At 40.6% G+C, this 21,004-nt stretch overlaps 1 protein-coding gene across 9 annotated transcripts in view; it reads left to right on the forward strand.

Annotated features, from left to right (window-relative positions):
- The window catches only part of ATP8B4 (ATPase, class I, type 8B, member 4), a 227,820-nt gene that overhangs the window by 146,530 nt on the left and 60,286 nt on the right, over positions 1 to 21,004 (forward strand). For all 9 annotated transcript variants that reach the window (XM_014537818.1, XM_014537819.1, XM_014537816.1 and 6 more), the window contains 3 exons: positions 9,211 to 9,376; positions 11,961 to 12,149; positions 18,693 to 18,808. In XM_014537818.1, coding sequence (XP_014393304.1) covers positions 9,211 to 9,376; positions 11,961 to 12,149; positions 18,693 to 18,808 — 471 coding nt within the window. The remainder of the gene's footprint in view (positions 1 to 9,210; positions 9,377 to 11,960; positions 12,150 to 18,692; positions 18,809 to 21,004) is intronic.

A 21,004-nucleotide genomic window follows, 5' to 3' on the forward strand; every position in this document is an offset into this window, starting at 1 on the left:
TCGCCACCGCCTTCTTTCAACTTCAAAGGCACGCTGGTCTTTAGACATTTTCTATCGATAACGCCGGTGTTTTTCAGCATCAGAGCGGCATTTTTCCAGTAGCTGGTGTTCAGATACATTCTGTTGCAGGCGCCGCCTTCTTTCAAGATCAGACACACGCTGCTCTGCAGACACTTTCTGTCAATAACGCCGGCATCTTTCGGATGCAAAGCTATGTTGTATCAACAGTTGTTCTTTAGACATAGTCCCACCTCTCTACTGTCACGGTCTGAGATGCAGGTGAATGAGAGTCCTGGCTGTCAGGCGGCTGAGAACTGTCAGACCAAAGGCTTGATTCTGGCTGATTCTGTGGGGGTGGGACTTCCTCCTCCCTGCTGTCAGTTTCCACAGCTGTGATGAGGAAGCTGGGGTGACAGAGGGAGCCGCGCCCTCCAAGCCGCCCTTTCTCCTCGCTCTGCTCTATGTCCAGCGGTCTCCTGCTCTGCCAAGTCCTCCAAACCTCCCGCTCTCTGCCCGCTCCTCTCCCACTCTGTTCTCTGCCGGCAAGGTCCCGGGAGCCCGCGGGCATGGCTTGGCGCAGCAGGCCTCGCCTCCTGGGCCGGCAATGGGCCCGGGAGCCCGCGGCCTTGGCTGCCGTCGCCTCCTGGGGCGCTTGACACCTGCATATGCAAATTAACCGCCATCTTTGTCAGGTTAATTTGCATAGCCACTCTGATTTGCTGGTGAGCGTGGCTGGTGGGCATGGCTTGAGCATAGCAGAGGGATGGTTAATTTGCATGTTTCTCTTTTATTATATAGGACTAGAGGCCCGGTGCACAAAAATTTGTGCACTCGGGGGTAGGGGGTCCCTCAGCCCGGCCTGTGCCCTCTCACAGTCTGGGACCGTCACACCCCCTTCAGGGTGGGGGTCCCCACTGGGGTGCCTGGCCAGCCTGGATGAGGGGATGATGGCTGTTTGCAGCTGGTCACACCCCCTTCAGGGTGGGGGTCCCCACTGGGGTGCCTGGCCAGCCTGGATGAGGGGATGATGGCTGTTTGCAGCTGGTCACACCCCCTTCAGGGTGGGGGTCCCCACTGGGGTGCCTGGCCAGCCTGGATGAGGGGATGATGGCTGTTTGCAGCTGGTCACACCCCCTTCAGGGTGGGGGTCCCCACTGGGGTGCCTGGCCAGCCTGGGTGAGGGGATGATGGCTGTTTGCAGCTGGTCACACCCCCTTCAGGGTGGGGGTCCCCACTGGGGTGCCTGGCCAGCCTGGATGAGGGGATGATGGCTGTTTGCAGCTGGTCACACCCCCTTCAGGGTGGGGGTCCCCACTGGGGTGCCTGGCCAGTCTGGGTGAGGGGCTGAGGGCCGTTTTCAGGCTGGCGGGTGACTGAAGCTCCCAACCTCTTTTTTTTCTCTCTCTTTTTTTTTTATTCTGAGATTTATTTACCTTCTATGGCTGTCACTGGAGCTGAGAGCCGGCTCCAGCTCTGAGGCTGTGGCTGGCTGAAAGCACGTATCTGGGTTTGTTTAGCTTCTATAATGGAAACTTTGTTGCCATCACTGGCGCTCTAAGCTCTGAGCCCGCGGACGGCTGAAAGCAGGTTTTTGGGTTTGTTTAGCTTCTATAATTGCAATATTGTTGCATCTGGAGCTCAGAGCTGGGCTGCGGCAGGCGAGAAACCTTGGCTTCCTCCGTCACTGGAGCAAGCAAGCCTCATGTTCACTTCAGCTGCCTGAACTGCCGGCCCCATCTTGGTTGGCAGTTAATTTGCATATCTCGATGATTAGCCAATGGGAAGGGTAGCAAAGTTATGGTTAATTACCATGTTTTTCTATTATTAGATAGGATATGCATTGGCATTTGTAAGACATGTTAGTTTTCACTGTTCATTTTGGGGGTAATGTTTGCTTTGTTACCAATGTTATATTTGCTTTACAAAACATGTTTTTTTTCATTACTTAGTATTTCATAGGATAATTCAAATGGTCCGTGCCTTAAAGTTTTCATAAAATTCTTCTGTAAAATCATGTAGACCTGGTGGTGTTCGGGTGGTAGCCCTTTGATAATGATATTTTTTTTTCCCATAGTATTTATCTGTTTAGAATTTCTAACTCTTCTGAAATGGTTTGGAAAATTATATTTTCCTACAATATTCCTTAATTCAATAGGATGTCCAAATTTATTTGCAAAGACTTGAACAAAGAGATCTCTTATAATTCTATTAATTTCCTCTTTATCTGTGGCTATTTCTTTTTCTCATTTCTTATTTTTTCCCTTCTTGATTATGTTAGAAAGTTGCCCCTTTCTTCCACATAAAGTACAGCTTTTGAATTTATTATTTATATATATATATTTTCTTGTCTTTTAATCAATAAGTTCTGCTTTTATTTTTATTAATGCCTTCTTTCTTCACTCCTTAGCTTTCTTTTGTTATTTTCCCCCCAACTTTTTACTCAGATGTTTAACATTTTGCTTTTATTCTTCCTTTTTAAAAATACAAATATTTATGGTTATTAATTTCCCCCTGAACACTGCTTTAGTTTTATCACATGGATTTGGGTATGTAGTTTATGAAAGTATCTTTATTTTTATCATGTCTATTTGAATATCTATATTGAACCATTTTAAGAAAGAGTTTTAAAATGTCCAAGTGGTAGGGGCTTTTCCCCTCTGACTTGATTGTACTTTTAATAAAATAATATATCTGCATTATTTCTACTTTTTGGAGTTTTTTGGAGTTTTCTTTGTGGCTTATTATGATCAATGTTCCAGGGTCCTTAAAAAGAAAGCATATGTATATTCTGTTTTCAAAGTATAAAATTAGCTAAATGTCATTTAGTACTATCTTATTAATTATATTATTTAGGTTTTATCTATATTATCTCTTTGTATTAAATAGGTTAATTAAAGTGTTCTGATAATCTCTCTCCTGCTCCTATATAACCTGAAATTTTTGTTTTGTTTTGCTATTTTGGAGTGCATAAATATGGTTTATAGTGGTTACATTTTTATTATGAATTACACAATTCAATGTTAAAAGAGCTCTTCTTTGACTCATTTAATTCTTCTTGGCCTGAATTCAACCTTATTTGCTATTAAGATCATGACTTCTGGTTTCTTTTCATTTGCATATGCCCACCTTTTATTTTCAATGTTCCTGAATGACTTTATTTTAGGTATGTCTCTGTGTACAGCATAGGCTTAGATTTTGCTTTGCATTCCAAACTTTCAAACTTGTTATTTTATGTATTCTATTTTTATTTGCTTGTTCATTTGACCTATACTATGCCTCATTTCAAAAGGCTTTACAGTAAATTATAGAATTATATTATATGTTTTATCTATATTATCTTTTATCTATATTATCTCTTTGTATTAAATAGGTTAATTAAAGTGTTCTGATAATCTCTCTCCTGCTCCTATATAACCTGAAATTTTTGTTTTGTTTTGCTATTTTGGAGTGCATAAATATGGTTTATAGTGGTTACATTTTTATTATGAATTACACAATTCAATGTTAAAAGAGCTCTTCTTTGACTCATTTAATTCTTCTTGGCCTGAATTCAACCTTATTTGCTATTAAGATCATGACTTCTGGTTTCTTTTCATTTGCATATGCCCACCTTTTATTTTCAATGTTCCTGAATGACTTTATTTTAGGTATGTCTCTGTGTACAGCATAGGCTTAGATTTTGCTTTGCATTCCAAACTTTCAAACTTGTTATTTTATGTATTCTATTTTTATTTGCTTGTTCATTTGACCTATACTATGCCTCATTTCAAAAGGCTTTACAGTAAATTATAGACACATAATAGTAAGACAAATAGCACATATCCATAATATTGATAAGAAATGGCAGCCACGTAAAATGAAGCAAGCAGAGATGGCAAACTTACATGCACTCCAGTCACAAAAATCTCAGTGTACATATAATGGCACACAGTTGCATACACACACTATTGACTCTCTAACTTTTTAAAATAAGTGATGGACCACCTACATTAGGTTATGTGTTCTCTTAGTTCTGTTATAATATCTTAGGTTATCCTTTTTGTCTGTATACATTTCTTGTAATATTTAGGAAAGTATTACATAATTTTTCTACTATCTACTTTCAAGAGTTTGTATAATGCTCTTCTATTTTCTTAAGGCAATATGTATCAATATCTTAATATGAATAGTGATGAAATTATTGTATTTTCCCCTGATATTTTCTTATTATTTTTATTAATGATACTTATTTATCTTAAATATATATGGCTTTCTGTTAGTTGATTTAAATCTTCAAATGATATCTTCTGACCTTCAAATGTTAAATGAGGAAATCAGAATATTTTCCCAAATTTTTAGTCGTCTTTTCAACATAGTTAAGGTATATAATATATACAGGGTGGGGCAAAAGTAGGTCTGCAGTTGTTTGTATGGAAAATAATACAATAATTAATAAATAACAGTAAAAAAATAGCCCTGGCGAGAGTAGCTCACTTGTTTGGAGCATCGTCCTGTACACTGAAAGGGCATGGGTTCAATTCCCAGTCAGGGCACATACCCAGGTTGTAGGTTGGATCCCTGGTTGGGGCATGTGCAGGAAGCAATTGATGGATATTTCACTCTCACATTTATGTGTTCCTCTCTCTCTCTCTCTCTCTCCCTCCCTCCCTTCCTCTCTCTCTAAAAATCAATACAAGCAAGAAAAAAAGAGAGAGAACTCATGGACATGGACAAGTGTGGTGATTGCAGGGGTGGAGGGGGATGGGTGAAGGTGGTAGAGGGCATAGAGGGGATAAAAGGTGATGACACATAATAAATAAATAAAAGCATGTCCTCAGGTGAGGATTAAAAAAATAATACAAGAATAAACTGTGTTTTGTATATTTATAGCAAAAAACCTACTTTTGCCCAACCCTGTATATTTTGTTGTGCCATGCTAATGTCTCTATTTCTTTTAGAGTTAGTCCTTCACTTAGAGAGATTTGGTGCTCACCACCAACTAGTCTCTTTCCCATCATATTCTGATGGCTAATTTTTCCAATTATGTTCAGTTTCAAGAATTACTAAGAAATATCTGTTCAAAACCATCTGTTGACTTTATATTTGAATAACAGTTTGGCTATTATCTTTTTGAGTCACAATTTCTTTTGGGGGGTGGGGAGGTGGGAGTATTCAGGGATATCTAAGGTTAGTGTGTATTTTACTCCTTATTAATGAGTTGATCATTTTCCTCCCCAATAAATTTTGTTCAAAATTTATTACATGGACAAAACAATCTGTGATACAAAACAATCTGAGATTAAATAAGTCTCTATGATTCTGAGATAAACACAACTAATTGAGTGTCTTATTTACAAGTCTTCCCATATATTTGGATATAATATACTAGAGGCCTGGTGCATGGATTTGTGCACTGGTTGGGTCCCTTGGCTTGGCCTGTGCCCTCTTGCAATCCAGGACCCCTTGGGGGATGTTGGAGAGCCAGTTTTAGCCTGATCCCTGCAGGCCAGGCCGAAGGACCCCACTGGTGCACGAATCTGTGCACTGGGCCTCTAGTATGCATATAAGATCTTTGGTTAATCTCTTTCCGCCCTCCCCCCTTCCCCCTTCCCTCTGAGATTCATAAGTCTGTTCCATGTTTCCATGCCTATGTATTGAGTATCTGCCCCCTGGTGGTCATTGCGCATCATAGCTACTGGCCGGTTGGCCAGTTGGCTGATTGGCCGGTTGCTTAGGCTTTTATATATATAGACTAGAGGCCCAGTGCATAAAATTCTTGCACTGCGGAGGAGGGGGTGTCCCCCAGCCTGGCCTGCACCCTCTCTCAGTCCGGAACGTTGGCAGGTGAACATCCCTCTTGCAGTCTGGGACCCCTCGCTCCTTACCGCGCACCAGCTTGCTACTCCTTACCGCTTGGCACACTGCTCCTTAGCGCTGCTGCAGAGGCGGGAGAGGCTCCTGCCAACACCGCTGTGCTTGCCATCTGTGAGCCTGGCTTCTGGCTGAGTGCCACTTTCCCTGTGGGAGCCCACTGACCACCAGGGGGCAGCTCCTGTGTTGAGCATCTGCCCCCTGGGGGTCAGTGTGTGTCATAGTGACTGGTCATTCTGGTCATTCTGCTGTAATGGTTGCTTAGGCTTCTATTATATAGATAATTTTATTCTACAGTATCCAAGACAAAGTGTTTATTAAAGTATTTTCCCATCAATTGTTTTTGTAAAGACATTATCACAGGACCAGCACTTTGAGTTATAAACTTTTAGAAGTACATTTTGTGCTTTCTAGAAGTCAATGAATTAATAGGGATCTTATTTACTATTGAACTGTCTTTCACTATTCTGTTCTTTATTGAACCCCATTTCTTTAATTTTTTTTTACTCAACAAATTTTTAAGTGTACAGTAAAAAGTGCTCCGATTGGGTCTTTTCTGCTACCTTGTCTTCCAAATTGCTGATTCAGTCCTCTGCTTTATCCAATCTACTTTTATTCCTTCTAGTATATTCTTCATTTCAGATATTGCATTATTTCTAACTGGTTCTTTTTTGTGGTTACTATATCCTTTTTCTCACTAAGTTCCTTGAGTATACTTATTCCCATTTTTTTTGAACTCTGTTATCTATTAAAGTGCTTGCCTCTACTTCACTTACCTCTTTTTCTGGAGATTTCACCCTGTTCTTTCATTTGGGGCATATTTCTTTGTCTCCCTATTTTGACTGCTTCTCTCTGTTTGTGTCTATGTGTTAGATAGATCTGCTATATCTCCCAGTCTTGGTAGTGTGGCCTTACGTATTAAGTGTCCCGTGGGATTCAATGGTGCAGTTTCCTTGATCACCTGAGGTGGGTGCTTCAAGAATGACTTATGTGGGTTATGTGAGCCCTCCCATTGTAACTGAATCTGGATTGGTATTGGTCTATTTGTGCATGGGTTTGACCCTCAGGCTGGCTGACCTGAGGATTGACCTTGACCACAGAGTATGAGCTGCTGTGTAGGTACTGACCACACTAAGTGGAATTTGCCTCAGCAGGGTCTGGTGCCTCCCGAGATTTCCCTTGTGAAGGTAATTGGATCCTGCTCTGATGTAGTCTGAAGCTGGCCACTGGGCGAGTTGGTTCTGGGGCCTCTTAATAAAGACTCTGGTGCAGGTCAATATCAGATGCTGCCTGTGACTGGTCCTGGGCAACCTGTTTGGAGATACAATGTGGTCCACAGTTTGTGGCTGCCTCTGCTGGGCCTGGGTGTGATGAGAAGGTCCAAGCTGTTGCCTATTGCTGGCCTTCACTAGCACTGAGCCCAGGGGTAGTGTGCAAAAGACCCAAGGCACCCTGTTATCTGCCTCTGCCTGCCTTTGTCTGCCAGCTGCCTGTCACACTCAGTCACTGAAAGAGTCTATGGTGGTGCTCGAGTTGCATTAGGAAGGTTCTCAGTGAGTCATCAGGCAAGGGTGGGTGATACAGGTTCAATCTTGGTGCTAATGGTGGGTCTGAGGCCACTCAGCAAAACCACAGGATATACCAAGTCTAGCTGCCACCCACCAGGTGCATGCAGACCTTTGTGTTAGGGTGGGGTCTCAGGGAGTTGTCAGGGTGAGTCCAGGAGAGCTTATCAGGCCCAAACAGACAAAAATTTGTTTGTGTGAATGGAGGGCTCTGTACCAGTTGGACATGCAAGAAAAAATGGCTGCTGTCCTAAGGCCACACAACTCAATCTGTCCCAGTTCTGTGGGAGCCTGAGCTCAGCGGGGTAGGGGTACAGGGAGTTGGGAGGGTGGGGCTATTGGATGTCTTGTGAGGTTGGGGAGAGGTGGGAAGTGTGGCCCCTGCCCCAGAGCCACACAAGTCAGTCACTGTTACCCCCTGAGTCTGCTCAGAAGTCCACACCCTTACCCAGGCAGCTGACTCCTCAGCCGGGTGTGAGCTCTGCAGTTTGGGACAACAGGGAGTCCAGAGGGTAAGGCTGTTACATTCCCCCAGGCTGATTTCATAAAGAGGGGAGTGTTCTACCCAAAAAGATGGTGTCTGTGGTGTGGGAGGGGAACTCAGCACAGGGATCCTGATGGCTGTCCCTTCAGGTCTCTCCCCAGAGCCACAAACCCCAGTCTCTCCTCATGTGACTCTAGTCTGCTCTGCCCTCCATCCCGGTGCCCAGGGTGAGTGGCTGTGAATGAGATTTTGTGCTTTGGCCCTTTAAGTGAGTACTTGTGTCTCTATCAGACTCCTGTTTCTCCCTGACAGGCAGGATCCATGCTGATTTTTCCAGTCAGATGTTATATGGGCATCTCTTCCTGGCTCTGATGCTCTGGGCTGGGGAGCCTGGTGTGGGGCTGAGACCCTACACTCTTAGGGGAAACCTTTATAGCTGAGGTATCCCTCCAGGATCTCCAACATTGCCCACGTGAGCAGGCCCAGCCCTTTTCACATCTCTGCCCTTCCTACCAGTCTCGATGTGGTGTCTTCTGTAAACCCTTGGTTATATGACTTCGGTTTACCTGGTCTTAGGTTTTATTCAGGTTGATTGCTCTATACGTTAGTTGTAATCCCAACTTGGTCTTGGAAGGAGGTGAATATAGCTTCCACCTCCTCTGCCACCATCTTGGATTTTATACCACATATTCTTTATCCATTTGTCTGTCAACGGGCATTTATGTTATTTCTACTTATTGGCTATTGTGAGTAATGCAGCAATGAACATGTGAGTGCAAATATCTCTTCAAGATGCTGATTTTAATTCTGTCATTATATTATGCAATATCTCCAGTGAGATCGAAGAAAGTATTCTATAGTCAAACACAGTATTTTTGTATCAGAAAGTATTAATTCACACCAAGCAGGCTAAAAAATCTATAACTAGACACATATCAACCCAGGTCAGATATTGCAATCAAAATGAGTTCAAGTCTGATCAGGTTTTGCTATCGAGTACATTTTTGAAATAAACCTCCCAGTTTGCGGGGCTTCTTTGTATTTTGGAGTTGCAATAAGCATTTGAGGATTTTTACAGCCATTGGATAATTTCCCCTCACAGGCTTTGGGAAGGCTCACTATCTGTTGCATGGCTCTGAAGTGAGAAGGCAATGTTTAACAGTAATGAAACAGAAAGCCATTTTAGTGCCAGACGTTTGATGCTGAAAAATCATATAAGCACTAACAATGCTTAGAGGAAATGTTTTTGAATTTTAAAAGATGATTGTTGGAACCAGGTTTTTAGTTCTTTTTGTTGTTGTTCCCCTACAGAAAAAAAAGCCTGTGGATTTCTCAGTCAACCCCCAAGTAGATAAAACATTTCAGTTTTTTGACCCCTCTCTGATGGAATCCATTAAACTGGGTGATCCCAAAGTGCATGAATTCCTGAGGTTACTCGCTCTCTGCCACACTGTAATGTCCGAGGAAAACAGTGCAGGTAAGTGGAAAGTGTGTCTAAGCGGTGAGCCTTGGTTTTTGAATCAGAACTGATATTTTTATTTAAAACGTTTGGAATTGGAAGGATTTTCTAATTAAAAATACAACTTTGCATAGGGGTTTATCTACTACACTAGCTTTTCTTTATATTTATTTATATCCTGAATAGTTTCCAGTTATCTCTCAATTATTGACATACACATTTAATAGATACAGATGACTATCAGGTGTATGGTTACAATGAATTTTTCCAGTAATGGGGGTAGATTTATACTGATAAAATAATACTCTTATATAGTCCCCAGTATGAACAAGTTTTCACACTTAGTAAGATGGTTGTTTAGAAGCTCAGAGTTCCTAGAATAGAACAAAATTAGGTGGGCCGCTTTAATATTAAAGTGATGAGGTGGGTAGATAATGGTGTTAATGAATCAGCTTCTTGTTCCAATCAAGCCCAAACTATTTTATTTGCAAGTTATTTTTTCTTTCTACTACCAACTATGGGCTAAGAAGTACCAACCAAGTAATTCAATTCAAAAGTGAAATACTGTATATATAGACTGTAGACTCTTTATATGTATACTAGTGCCCTGGTGCACAGATTCATGCACATTGTAAGGAAATTAATTTGAAGGTGGCCGGTGGGGTGGGACTGGGTGAGACAGGCTGGACACACCCTGGAGCCAACCTCTCGAGGTCCCTCCCCAGCTGGCTGCACCTGGGGTGGCGCCATGGCTCAAAGGTCATCTGTGGAGTGAGCGGGGTCCCTCTAGCAGGTGGGGTCCCTCGGCCTGGCCTGCAGGGATCTGGCTGAAACTGGCTCTCCAACATCCCCCGAGGGGTCCTGGATTGCAAGAGGGTGGTTTTCGGATGACGCACCCCGGAATCGGGCTCCCTCCTTTCTGGTTCTGGGTAGGTCACCAGAGCCTGCAGCTACTAATTCACCACAACTCGGCAGCTCCTGTGTTGAGCGTCTACCCCTGGTGGTCATTACGCATCATAGCTAACGGTCGGACAGTCGAATGGTCGCTTAGCTTTTTATATATATAGATATGTGAGTGATAGATATGTGTACATGTATATATATGCACACATACACTTGTGTATATTTTTCTAGTTGAGACTACATTCAAGACATAGTTTTGTCCTTGATGATTGACAGTGTTACAGATGTCCTGCATTTTCTATTCCTTTGCTCCTCCCCACCCAACCCCTGCCCCATCCCAGGCCTTCACCACACTGTTGTCTGTGTTCATGGGCTGTGCATAGATGCATATAAGTTCTTTGGTTAATTTATTCTTGTCTCCTTGTCACCTATCCCCTCAGAGATCTGTCAGTCTGTTTCATGCAAACATGCCTCTGGACCTATATTCTCTATGTCTTCTAACACGTCTCTCATTTTTCCATTTCTTTATCTCTCTGGGATATACTTTGGAATTTTATTTTATTTTTTTCAGCACACTAATTCTTTCTCTGGTTGTATCTAATCTGTAGGTTTTTTTTATTTTTAATTTCTACAAGACCTTTAATACTTTTTCACATCTGCTTAACTTCATGCCTCTCCTTTATGTCTTGAAATCTATTAAATATGTGTAATGTGCTATTTCTAATCATTCCAATATAGGGGTAACCAATGGTAACATTTGGTGTGAATCATTTCACCTTTTCTAGTTACAGATAGATAGTAGATGGTTTGTTTGTTTTTAATGAAAAGGAATCACAGTATATACATTAATACACAGCTTGTTTTCTTAACAATTTACCTTGGCCATCACTATAAATCAGTAAATATGAATCTAGCTCTGTCTACTTTTTCTAATTGATTTTTACATACAAAGATAACATAGTAATTTTATGTAGAAAGGCTTACTTTATACATACTGTTTTTTAAAGTGTATTTTTATGTTATTTTCTTCATTATTTCTCTCTCTTACCCTCACCCCAATGCATACACATTACCAGGTGCCGAGGATTAACATCTCGTTTGATTCCTTAAATTTTAGGGAATTTCTTATATACTTTCTCATACTTAGTGGCAGACTGAAGTGGAATTTGGAATATCAGCTACATTATTGACTGTGTGATTTTGCAAAAATCATAACCTCTCCAATCATAAGTTTCACCAGTATAAAAGAGAAATAATAATTTTAATAACCCCTCTATCCAAGGCTTGCCATGAGGATTTTGTGAGTTAATAGATATTAACTGCTTTAGCTTATGAAACTTTCACGGTACATCTCCTGTTACTGAAAATATAAAGGTATGGTCTCTGACCTAAGAAACTTCCATCATAGTGGAGAGGCACACTCAGCATCAAGTATCTTTTAAAAGAAGATGACAAGAGTTACGTTGGTAGTATGCATAGCTTACAGGATAGGCACCTGCTCCAGCCGGTTGGTGAATAGAAAATGTTTGATTTCTAGAGCTGTCACTTGAGCTGAGTATTGAAGAATGAGTTGGAGTTGGTATTGGCATTCTATGAATGTTAAGCTATTCTTTTTAGTATTCATACATATGTTTATTTTTCTTTTTCAAAATACCCTTTCTTGGTTGTTGTTTAATCCACTTGTTTTTTTTCCTTTTAGGACAGCTGATTTATCAAGTTCAATCACCTGATGAAGGGGCTCTGGTGACTGCTGCAAGAAATTTGGGGTTCATTTTTAAGTCTCGGACCCCAGAGACAATAACAATAGAAGAGTTGGGAACACTAGTTACTTACCAATTGCTTGCCTTTTTGGATTTCAACAATATCAGGAAAAGGATGTCTGTCATAGGTGCGGTTGGTAGCTGAGATTATTTGTGATCTTTGATATGGTTATATCGATGCTTCTCATGGATAATTTTGCTCTTGATTATGTGCTGAGAGTTGTGATATTTTTGTAGCTTTGTGAACTTCTGTCATCCTCAACTTAGCCTGAACACTGTGTAATAAGCATAACTAACATTTAACAAATACTTATTATGTGTCTAGCACTGTTCTAAATACTCTACATGAATGAACTGATTGAATTGTTATAAAAACAGGTAAGTACCATACTTTTATGACCATTTTAATTGAGTAACTTGACCAAGGTCACGTAGCTTGAAGTGGAATAGCTGGGATTCAAATCTAGGAGTTCTGACTGCCAAGCCCATTCATGTCATCACTACACAGCACTGCTCAGGTTGAGTTCCTGAATTCCTTGGCACGTGCTAGTTATTGTTGATAGTGTTGTTTTGTGAACACCATCATCAGCCTCCTCATTATCATTCATTGACTCTCTTTACCTGGATTACTGGAGCTGATCACCTAAAACTGTATTTAGTACCACAACAAAGAATGCTTTTCAAACTGTGCTAACCCTCAGTGCTGCCTCAGTGTCCCTCTCATTTGTACTTTGCTCCTCTTTCCAGTCCTTCCCACAGGTGTTCTAAGCCTTTGCCCTTCCCTCAAGTCCTCAAGTTTGTCATGATCTCCTTCACTCTTGGAAGCAAAATTCATCTCCTATTTCTCTCTCTTAAAAAAAAAAAAAAAAAAGGAGGCCTTCTGAGATGCACATCATCAACTTATACTTTTCCCTATCCTCCTCCTTCATTCCCAAGTTGTAATTTTACTCATTTTTTCCCCCTGCCTCAGAGAAAAATTGCTTTTGTTCCTTTTCAAAGCTGAAGGTTCTATCTGGTCCCCTCCCTCCCTCCCTCTCTCCCTCCCTTCTTCCTTCTCTCCCTCCTTTATGCCCCTAGGTTAGTGGTTCTCTAACTTTACCTCCCATCAGAACCACCAGGAGAGCTTGTAAAAACAGATTGCTGGGCCTCAGTCCCAGAGTTTCTAATTCAGTAGGTTTGGGGTGGGGCCTAAACATTTCCAGGTCTAATAAGCTCCCGCATTATGCCAATACAAGTACTGCTGGTCAGGGGACCATAGTTTGGGGACCACTTCTCTGGACTAATAGATCATCAAATACTACTCCTTACGTTCCCAAAAGCTGTGTGGAGCGTTTCTGAAACCTGTCTCCTTTGCTACTCTTCACTACTCAGGGCTCAGCATCTCTCGCCTTATCTATTGAATCCTCAGTGATTCACACTGTTTCTTTTGAAAATTAGCCTCAAAACCTCCTTTTATTGTAAACGCCTTCTTTCCTTTTCTCTTATTATCCAGTACCATGGCTTTAGTCATGTCTCTCATCACTGCTTGCTTGTATTATTGCAAAATCTTCAAAATTCTTCCTCCTTAAAGTAATCCTCTATGCTGACATCAGGGCATTCTTACTAAAACATTGGGCTGATTTTGCCATCACTCTCTTAAAAAACCTTGGTGGCTTTGTAGAATTTAAAGGATAAAGTCCTTAGGATGTCCTTCAAGATTATTTGCAGTCTGACTGCAATCTGATTTTTCTTCCACTTCTCCAAATTTTGTGCTCCAACTTACTAGTCTTCACCATTCCTGGTGTGCATTGTACACTTTCACACCCTTTATGTGTGCTATTTCCCCTGCCTAGAACTCTCCTTTTCTCTACTTCTTTCTTAAAAAACTCCTACTCACCTGGTAATGTCCAATTCAAATGCTATGTATTCTCTCAATTCTTTTCCTGCTCTCCAAATAACTGTATTCTCCTTTGTTATCCTGAGCCCCTTGTTCATAACATGAGTGTGATACCAGTCCCACGAGAATCATGACTTTCCCAGTTGTTGGAGTGTGTACTACCTGAAGGCAGGTGCTATGCATTCATTTTGCCTTAGTCTTTGTTTTTTTTTAATACTATTCTTTAAAAAATATTTTTATTGATTTTTAGAGAGAAAGGAAAGGAGAAGGAGAGAGAGAAACATCAATATGAGACCAAAACATCGTTGGGCTGCCTCCTGCATGCCCCCTACTGGGGATTGAGCCTGCAACCCAGGCATATCCCTGATCGGGTTTCAAACCGGCAACCTTTTGGTGCAACCACTGAGCCACACTGGCCAGGGCATGCCTTAGTCTTAAACTGCCCAGAGCCAAGCACAGAGCTTAGCACACAGTAGGTTTTCTACAAATGTTTGTTAAATAAAACTTAACCCAATACGTTGTAACTTTTGAATATCCTGATCCTCATATTAAATCACTTTCTACTGTGGAAAACATATGTGTTTATGTAATTGTAGTGTTTTTGGTCTTTAACTACTGGAAACTAGCCCTAGAAGATGGCTCTCAGCAGGTCAAAACTAAACATCATCTGAGGATGTTTATTTTTATATTTTTAACAACAGGTTATAGGCGGTTATCATTGATGTTGCCAATGAGCACAGATGCTGCTGCTTTAAGTGTCAACCTAATGCGGTATCAGTGGGAGCTATCTTCTATTTACAGCTTCAGGGGAGGTGTTATTGATGTTGGGTTGGCCCAGAACTGGCTCTGAGGGTGTTGACAAAAACCTAAGATTGCTACACAGGGAAACTTTTGGCTTTTCTCCAGCATCAGTCACATTACAGGCTGTGGAGAAATCACAGCCTGACCACAAACATCAGATGTTTGCCGTAATGGGTCCCATATGAAGAAAGGTAATGTTCCACCACAGAACGCATGGAGGCCTGAGGGCTTTATTTTGGTTCTGTGTGGCTTGTAATCTGGCGGACTTTGAAAGAGAGGCTGCACGAGGGTAGAAAAGTCTCTGTTTGATAACAAGGCAAAAACAACGCCGGTCTCATGGTTGTCACATGGCTTGGTCTGTGGGGACAACACCCTGATGTGAAGGCTCAGACATTTGCTATGTTTCTCCTCCTCTGCCTCCTTTTCCTCCTTTTTCTTCTTCATTCTCCTTCTTCTTCTTCCTCTTCTGTTCTTCCCCTTCTTCTCCTCCTTCTCATTCTTTTTCTTCTCCCCCCTTTTGCCTATCATTTATTGAACCACAAATGTATACCAGTAGTACTTTCATTCTGGAACAAGACCCCTGATTTAATTTAGAGATATGTAAATAAAAATGGATTTCTATAGAGACTTATGTCAGAGGGTTTAGAATCTACTATATTGATAAACATATAAATCTCATTATATAGTTTTAGAAGCACAAACTCAACTAATTATGTAAATAAAAATATAGAGATAAAGTTCAAAGACAGTTATAGTAGAGGCTAGTAGCAGGTAATCATTAAAGAAGAATACATTATAATAGCTCCTTGAAAAGCCCTTACAAGGTCCTTAGATAAGGGTTGCTCAACTCTAAACTACTCAATGCTTATCAGTAAAAATCATATTGCCGTATGTCAGGCATTTCTCCGTGTGAATGTATGAACAGCCACCCAACTGAGATGCAAAGCAGAATTATTGATCACCCTTCACAGTGCTGCTATTGCATTTACTCTTACAGCATACACCTGTAACTGTTTCTGACCTTTGTCTTTCCTTTACAGTGGGGCCTTGACTTATGAGTTTAATTCGTTCCGAGACCGAGCTCGTTAAGGAGCTCATTAACTCAAATTACTCTATCAACTCAATGCAAAAAATCGGCCGAGAGACAGCTGGTATCTAAAAAAACTCGTTAGTCGGGACACTCGTAAATCAAGGCCCCACTGTATGTCACAAAGCCATAGCTGCTGCTCTCAATAAATTTCACATCATTATAATTCAACTCAATTAAGCAAAGATTTATTAAGTGCTTACCATGTTCCAAGGACTTGAAGCTAAGGAGAAGGTGGAATTAAAATATGTTCTGTGTGGTAGCATGGAGGAGAAGATGGTAGAGCAGGGCAGGAAACAGGCTGGAAAGGGGCAGATCTGGATGACCCCTGATTATGCTATGTTAAGGAATCACACCTCATCTAAGGTTAGAGGGAAGCTGTTGCAGGTTTCTGAACATTAGTGGGAAGATGATTCTGTCTGGATTACAGAAGAGTCTGGGGGAAGCAGGACTGGAAAGAGTAAAACCATGTAGGTTAATGTGATAATCTAGGCAAGAGAGGTGACAGAGAGAAATTCATGACTTCAATTGGATGTGTGGGTGTGTAGGGGGACAGCTGAATGGTGGCCAGATATCTGATTTGGAGACTAAGTGAACGATGAGTCTGGCTATTGAATCTGGGGACATAGAAGCAGTAGCTAGTTATTGAAGGAAGATAATGTGTCCATTAGAGGGGCCAATGCTGGGTTAGGAGATAGCATCAGAGATGGAACATCTTTATTGAATCAGAAAATTGTACAGCTGAAAAGGACCTTAGAAGTTAGATTTTTAAAAAACATCTCCTTTTCACATGTAGAAACTGAAACAAGGAGATGGTAAGGAATTTGTGCAAATCACAATGGCTTTGTGATTTCCCTAGACAAGTGGGTCTCAATGTGTCGTCTGGGGAACCCTAGGAAACCTGGAGTGTTTTTCAGAGGATGCACAAGGACAAAACTATTGTCATAATAATACTAATGTCTTTTTCACTCTTTCTCTACTGAGTATACTATGGAGTTTTACAAAGGCCACTTGCTGTGTAATATCACAACAGATTGAATGCAGAAGCAGATATGAAAACCCAACTGTCTCCTATTAGGCCAGACACTAAAGGGACCTGTAACCATGTAAAACAATGCACTCCTCAAATTAAATTTTATTGTTCTGGAAAAATATAGTTCTAGTTCATAGAAATGTTATTTATGTAATAGGTTTATTATTATAATAATGATCATTATAGTAATATATAGTGTCACAAGACTATTAATATAATAAAATTCTCAGTTTTAATTTCTAACATGGTAAATATTGATAGAACCCATATAAAAAGCTCTTTGGAGTCCTCATGAAATTTTAAGAGGATAAAGGAATTTTGAGACCCAAAAGTTTGAGAACGGATGTCCTAGTCTGGACTATCAAAAATGGTCACAGAGAAGTCCCACTGGCAAAGGTAGGATATATATACTTTGCTTTCATAGCTCTGGCGATGTGAGGAAATAATTATTTGGGAAACTATCAAATTGGATTGTTATAAAAGTAAGAGGAAGCCTTTTCTAGGATTAAATGTCCCCCCCACCCCCCGCCCTTGAACAATTAGATAAATTGCATATATATTTTCTCTCTTTCCCTCTAATGTGGGCAATTAAAGCCAGAGTGTACGAAAACTGCATGAGTTATGGCAACTAGAAAATCTGACCAAGGATCTTAGAAGAATGATGAACCTAGACAAGTCTCAGTACAGAATCATTTCCAGGGTGCGTTAGATCTGTCCAAGCCAGGGGGAAACTAGAACTGATTAATGTTAACTAAGTGTCATTAGAGGTGAGAGGGAAAAACAATTATTGGACAATGGTATTTGTATTTCTTTAAATCAAGTGGCAAATTTTGAGTCCTATTAAATTAATAGTAATCTGTTTTGAGGCATTCTATCTTTAGGGGAAAGGTATCATTGAATGGAAACATGTATAATCTATGGCTCAATGAAGCTTGGTGAGGATCCATGTGTTCAGACCATGAAGTTGTGACCCAGGCAGTTGTCTTGAATTGTAGGCAGTTCCTGGAAGGAAATACATTGCCATGCCATCCACTCATTCATTTACTCATTCAGTAAATAAGCAAGTGCCTAGTATGTGCCAAGCTGTAAAGCTAAGCCTACAAAGGTAGGCCAAGTATTCTGCAGTTTAAAAACAGACTTGTCTGACAGTAACATGTGGAACATCGGAGGGAGGATTGGGTATTGGAGATGAGGAAGCCTAGTGAAGGCTGTCCTTCCCAAACCTGGGGGCAGGTCAAAAACCCAGCCATACTAATAAAGACTTCCAGTGGGAAGAAGGTAGAAACTTGGATTTTGAAAGCCCCCTGTGAGGCATGCTTACAGCCAGGATTGTGACTCAAGAATGAACCACCAGGAATTAAAAAGCTTTTCCAAGGAGTAAAGGGGTAAAGAAATATGTTAGCAAGGGCTGAGAACTAATGCATAAAACATTGGTTTGAAGGGCTTGAATTCCATATGGAGATCATTTGGCATAACACCGACAGTTAGTTGATTCCTACTGTAGGTCTTAAATTTCACACCAGGAGAGAGGAAATCAAGCTCCCAATTCTGCTCAATACAGGCTTAATTTAAATGTATCAACCCTTTGGAAACAGTAAGCAAGGAAAATAGGAAGGCCATACACATCAGAACAAAAACACTTGTTTCTGAGTTTGGGAAATCAAAGGATTCCAATAGATGAAATATTTCGAAGTTAATAAAACAGGAATAAAGCCAAGCAACCTAGATAGTGACCTTCTAACCAAAGACACTGAATATTTTACTACTGGCTGAAACATGCACATTTCCAAATTGCCTGGCTGGAGCCCTGGGAGAGCCTCATTTTGACAGATTTTATTGATTATCACCTACTTTCCAAACTTTTTTCTTTTCAGTTAGAAACCCGGAAGGACAGATAAAGCTTTATTCCAAAGGAGCAGACACGATTCTGTTTGAAAAACTTCATCTGTCCAATGAAGACCTTCTGGCTTTGACGTCAGACCATATCAGTGTAAGTGCCTCTGTTTTAAGGTTAGCACAATGGCCCTTTGGCCACTTGTTATGGTTAGGTCTTATTTTAAAAATATCAGCTAAATGATCTGACTTCTGAAATAAAAAACATGTGGAGAGTGGTTCCACAGGAAACTGTGCCAGCGAATGTCTGGAAACTGGCACGTGGCCCCACCCCCTGCCCCGCGAGAGTCTGGTTGGTCTCATCACAGGTGGATTAACACACAGCAGCTGAGAAGTAACCCTTGAATGTGGGCTCCCTACCTCCGGCCAGGAGCAGGCTCAGACACTGGCTCTAACTCCCCTGCAGTTGGGGGCTGCTCCCCGTGGGAGATTGGACTGGATCAGGGAAGCAAAGCTGGACAATTGCTTTCACCTGAGTTCCATTGTGTCTGGCACCAACAGAATGTCGTACGATCATCATCAGTGAAAAGGTTAGGGTTGTGTTTACAGGGTGAGGGGAAAATAGTCTCTGTAGCCAATTTTCTCTTCCAGGGGTCTTTTTATTCAGGACATAAATCATGATGAGTCACTTATGTTCCCTGGGTTGAAGTTACCAATTGCATACATTCTGAAACTATGCATTATTTCCTTCCAAAGGTTTTCTGAAGAGAGCAGGGGTGATCTTTGGCAAACTTTTTTTTTTTAAAGTAAGATTCTATGAATTAAATATGAGCATTACCTGGTTTAAACCCAAGGTTCAAGTGTCTCTCTAGTATTTGCTTGAGGTTCTGTTTAACCCAGTATGAACTCTATGGGCAACTGGCCAAAACTCTCATTTCCTCACTGGTTTCTCTCCTTTAAACAATTATTGAGGATTCATGTTCTTTGTCAAGCCCTATATTTTATACAAAACATTTCCTGAATCTTTAAACAAACAAACAAACAAAATGAATAAAAAAACCTCTGCTTGACTCAAAGTTTAAAAAATGATGGTTTAGTAATATTGGGTACAAACATAGCTATTGTTTTTGTCTTTCCAATAGAGGATCCTTGATTTTCTTTTAATCTCTTCCAGAAGGCTGGCATGGTCTTTTTAATTTTTTTTTTATGAGAACAACATTGGAATCATAAGTATCTAATTTTTGTCATTGCTCAAACACTAATGCCCTGGATTTTCATACGATTGCCTTTCATACTAAAATATAGGAAGCCTAATTTGGCCTTTTTGCATTTCTAGGCAAAAGAAAACTTTTTTTCAGGTAATATCAATTTGACTTGTTCTTTGCTTTCATTCACTTTATTCATTTGGACTTTCAAATTCTGAGGTTTTAAATTTATATTTAATTATTGATTCTGAATTGTTTAATGATAGGAAACAACCTTGCTCAAATGCTCATTTAGGATTCAATTTGTGTTTCATGTTCTAATTAAATAACTTAAATCATCTGTCTCTTTTTGTAATGTCTTCTTAGAGTTGATTCACTATTGTACAGAACAGAGAAGAATGCCCAGCGGGGTTGCAAGTTAAAGGCAAAGAAATGTTTGTGCGAATTAAGAGGATAAAAGATGGTTACAACACAGTGACTCCATGTTCAGATCAGTAGGGGACCCAGTGTTGGTCCTGGAAGGCAGGGCTTATAAATGTGATTGCCATATCCAAACTGCTACCACCTACAAGATAAATTTGGAGAATTTTTCTCATGGTCTTTCTGGGCAGTCTGCACTGACTTTTTCTTTCCATTAACCTCATTAGGATGTGTCACGGTTTAACTGGTGTATGATCACAAACCTTTGTGTGTTGTGTAAGCCAAAACACTTAGAGAAGATGTGCTCAATGGCAATGCCCAAAGGCAGAGAAATGGCTATAAAAACGCTTATAGTATACAGGCCCGTAAAATGACCACTGGAGGCCTCGGCAGAGTGGAAGGTTTTCAGCATTCCCCCAAAGCGATCTACATATGTTTCTAGCCACTGCGGCCGTGTGAGACACTTAGCAACTACCAGTCTCCTAATTTAAAAAGGTTTCCCTATTAGAAGAATAAAGCACCAGAAGTATCATTTAAGATTGTCAGTTTACTGAGACATGAAAGGAAAAGCATAATTCTCCCATTGATTTGACCTGTTATTAAATACTAACTCCATAGAAAACAGTTTAATAAAAAATAATTTTTAAAAACTAACCTGACCTTATGGTGTCTTTAAAGTTTTAAAACATTTTTATTATATGTATATGTGTGTGTGTGTGTATATATGT

This window comes from Myotis brandtii, unplaced genomic scaffold (assembly GCF_000412655.1).
Source record: "Myotis brandtii unplaced genomic scaffold, ASM41265v1 scaffold182, whole genome shotgun sequence".
Classification (NCBI taxonomy): Eukaryota; Metazoa; Chordata; class Mammalia; order Chiroptera; family Vespertilionidae; genus Myotis; species Myotis brandtii.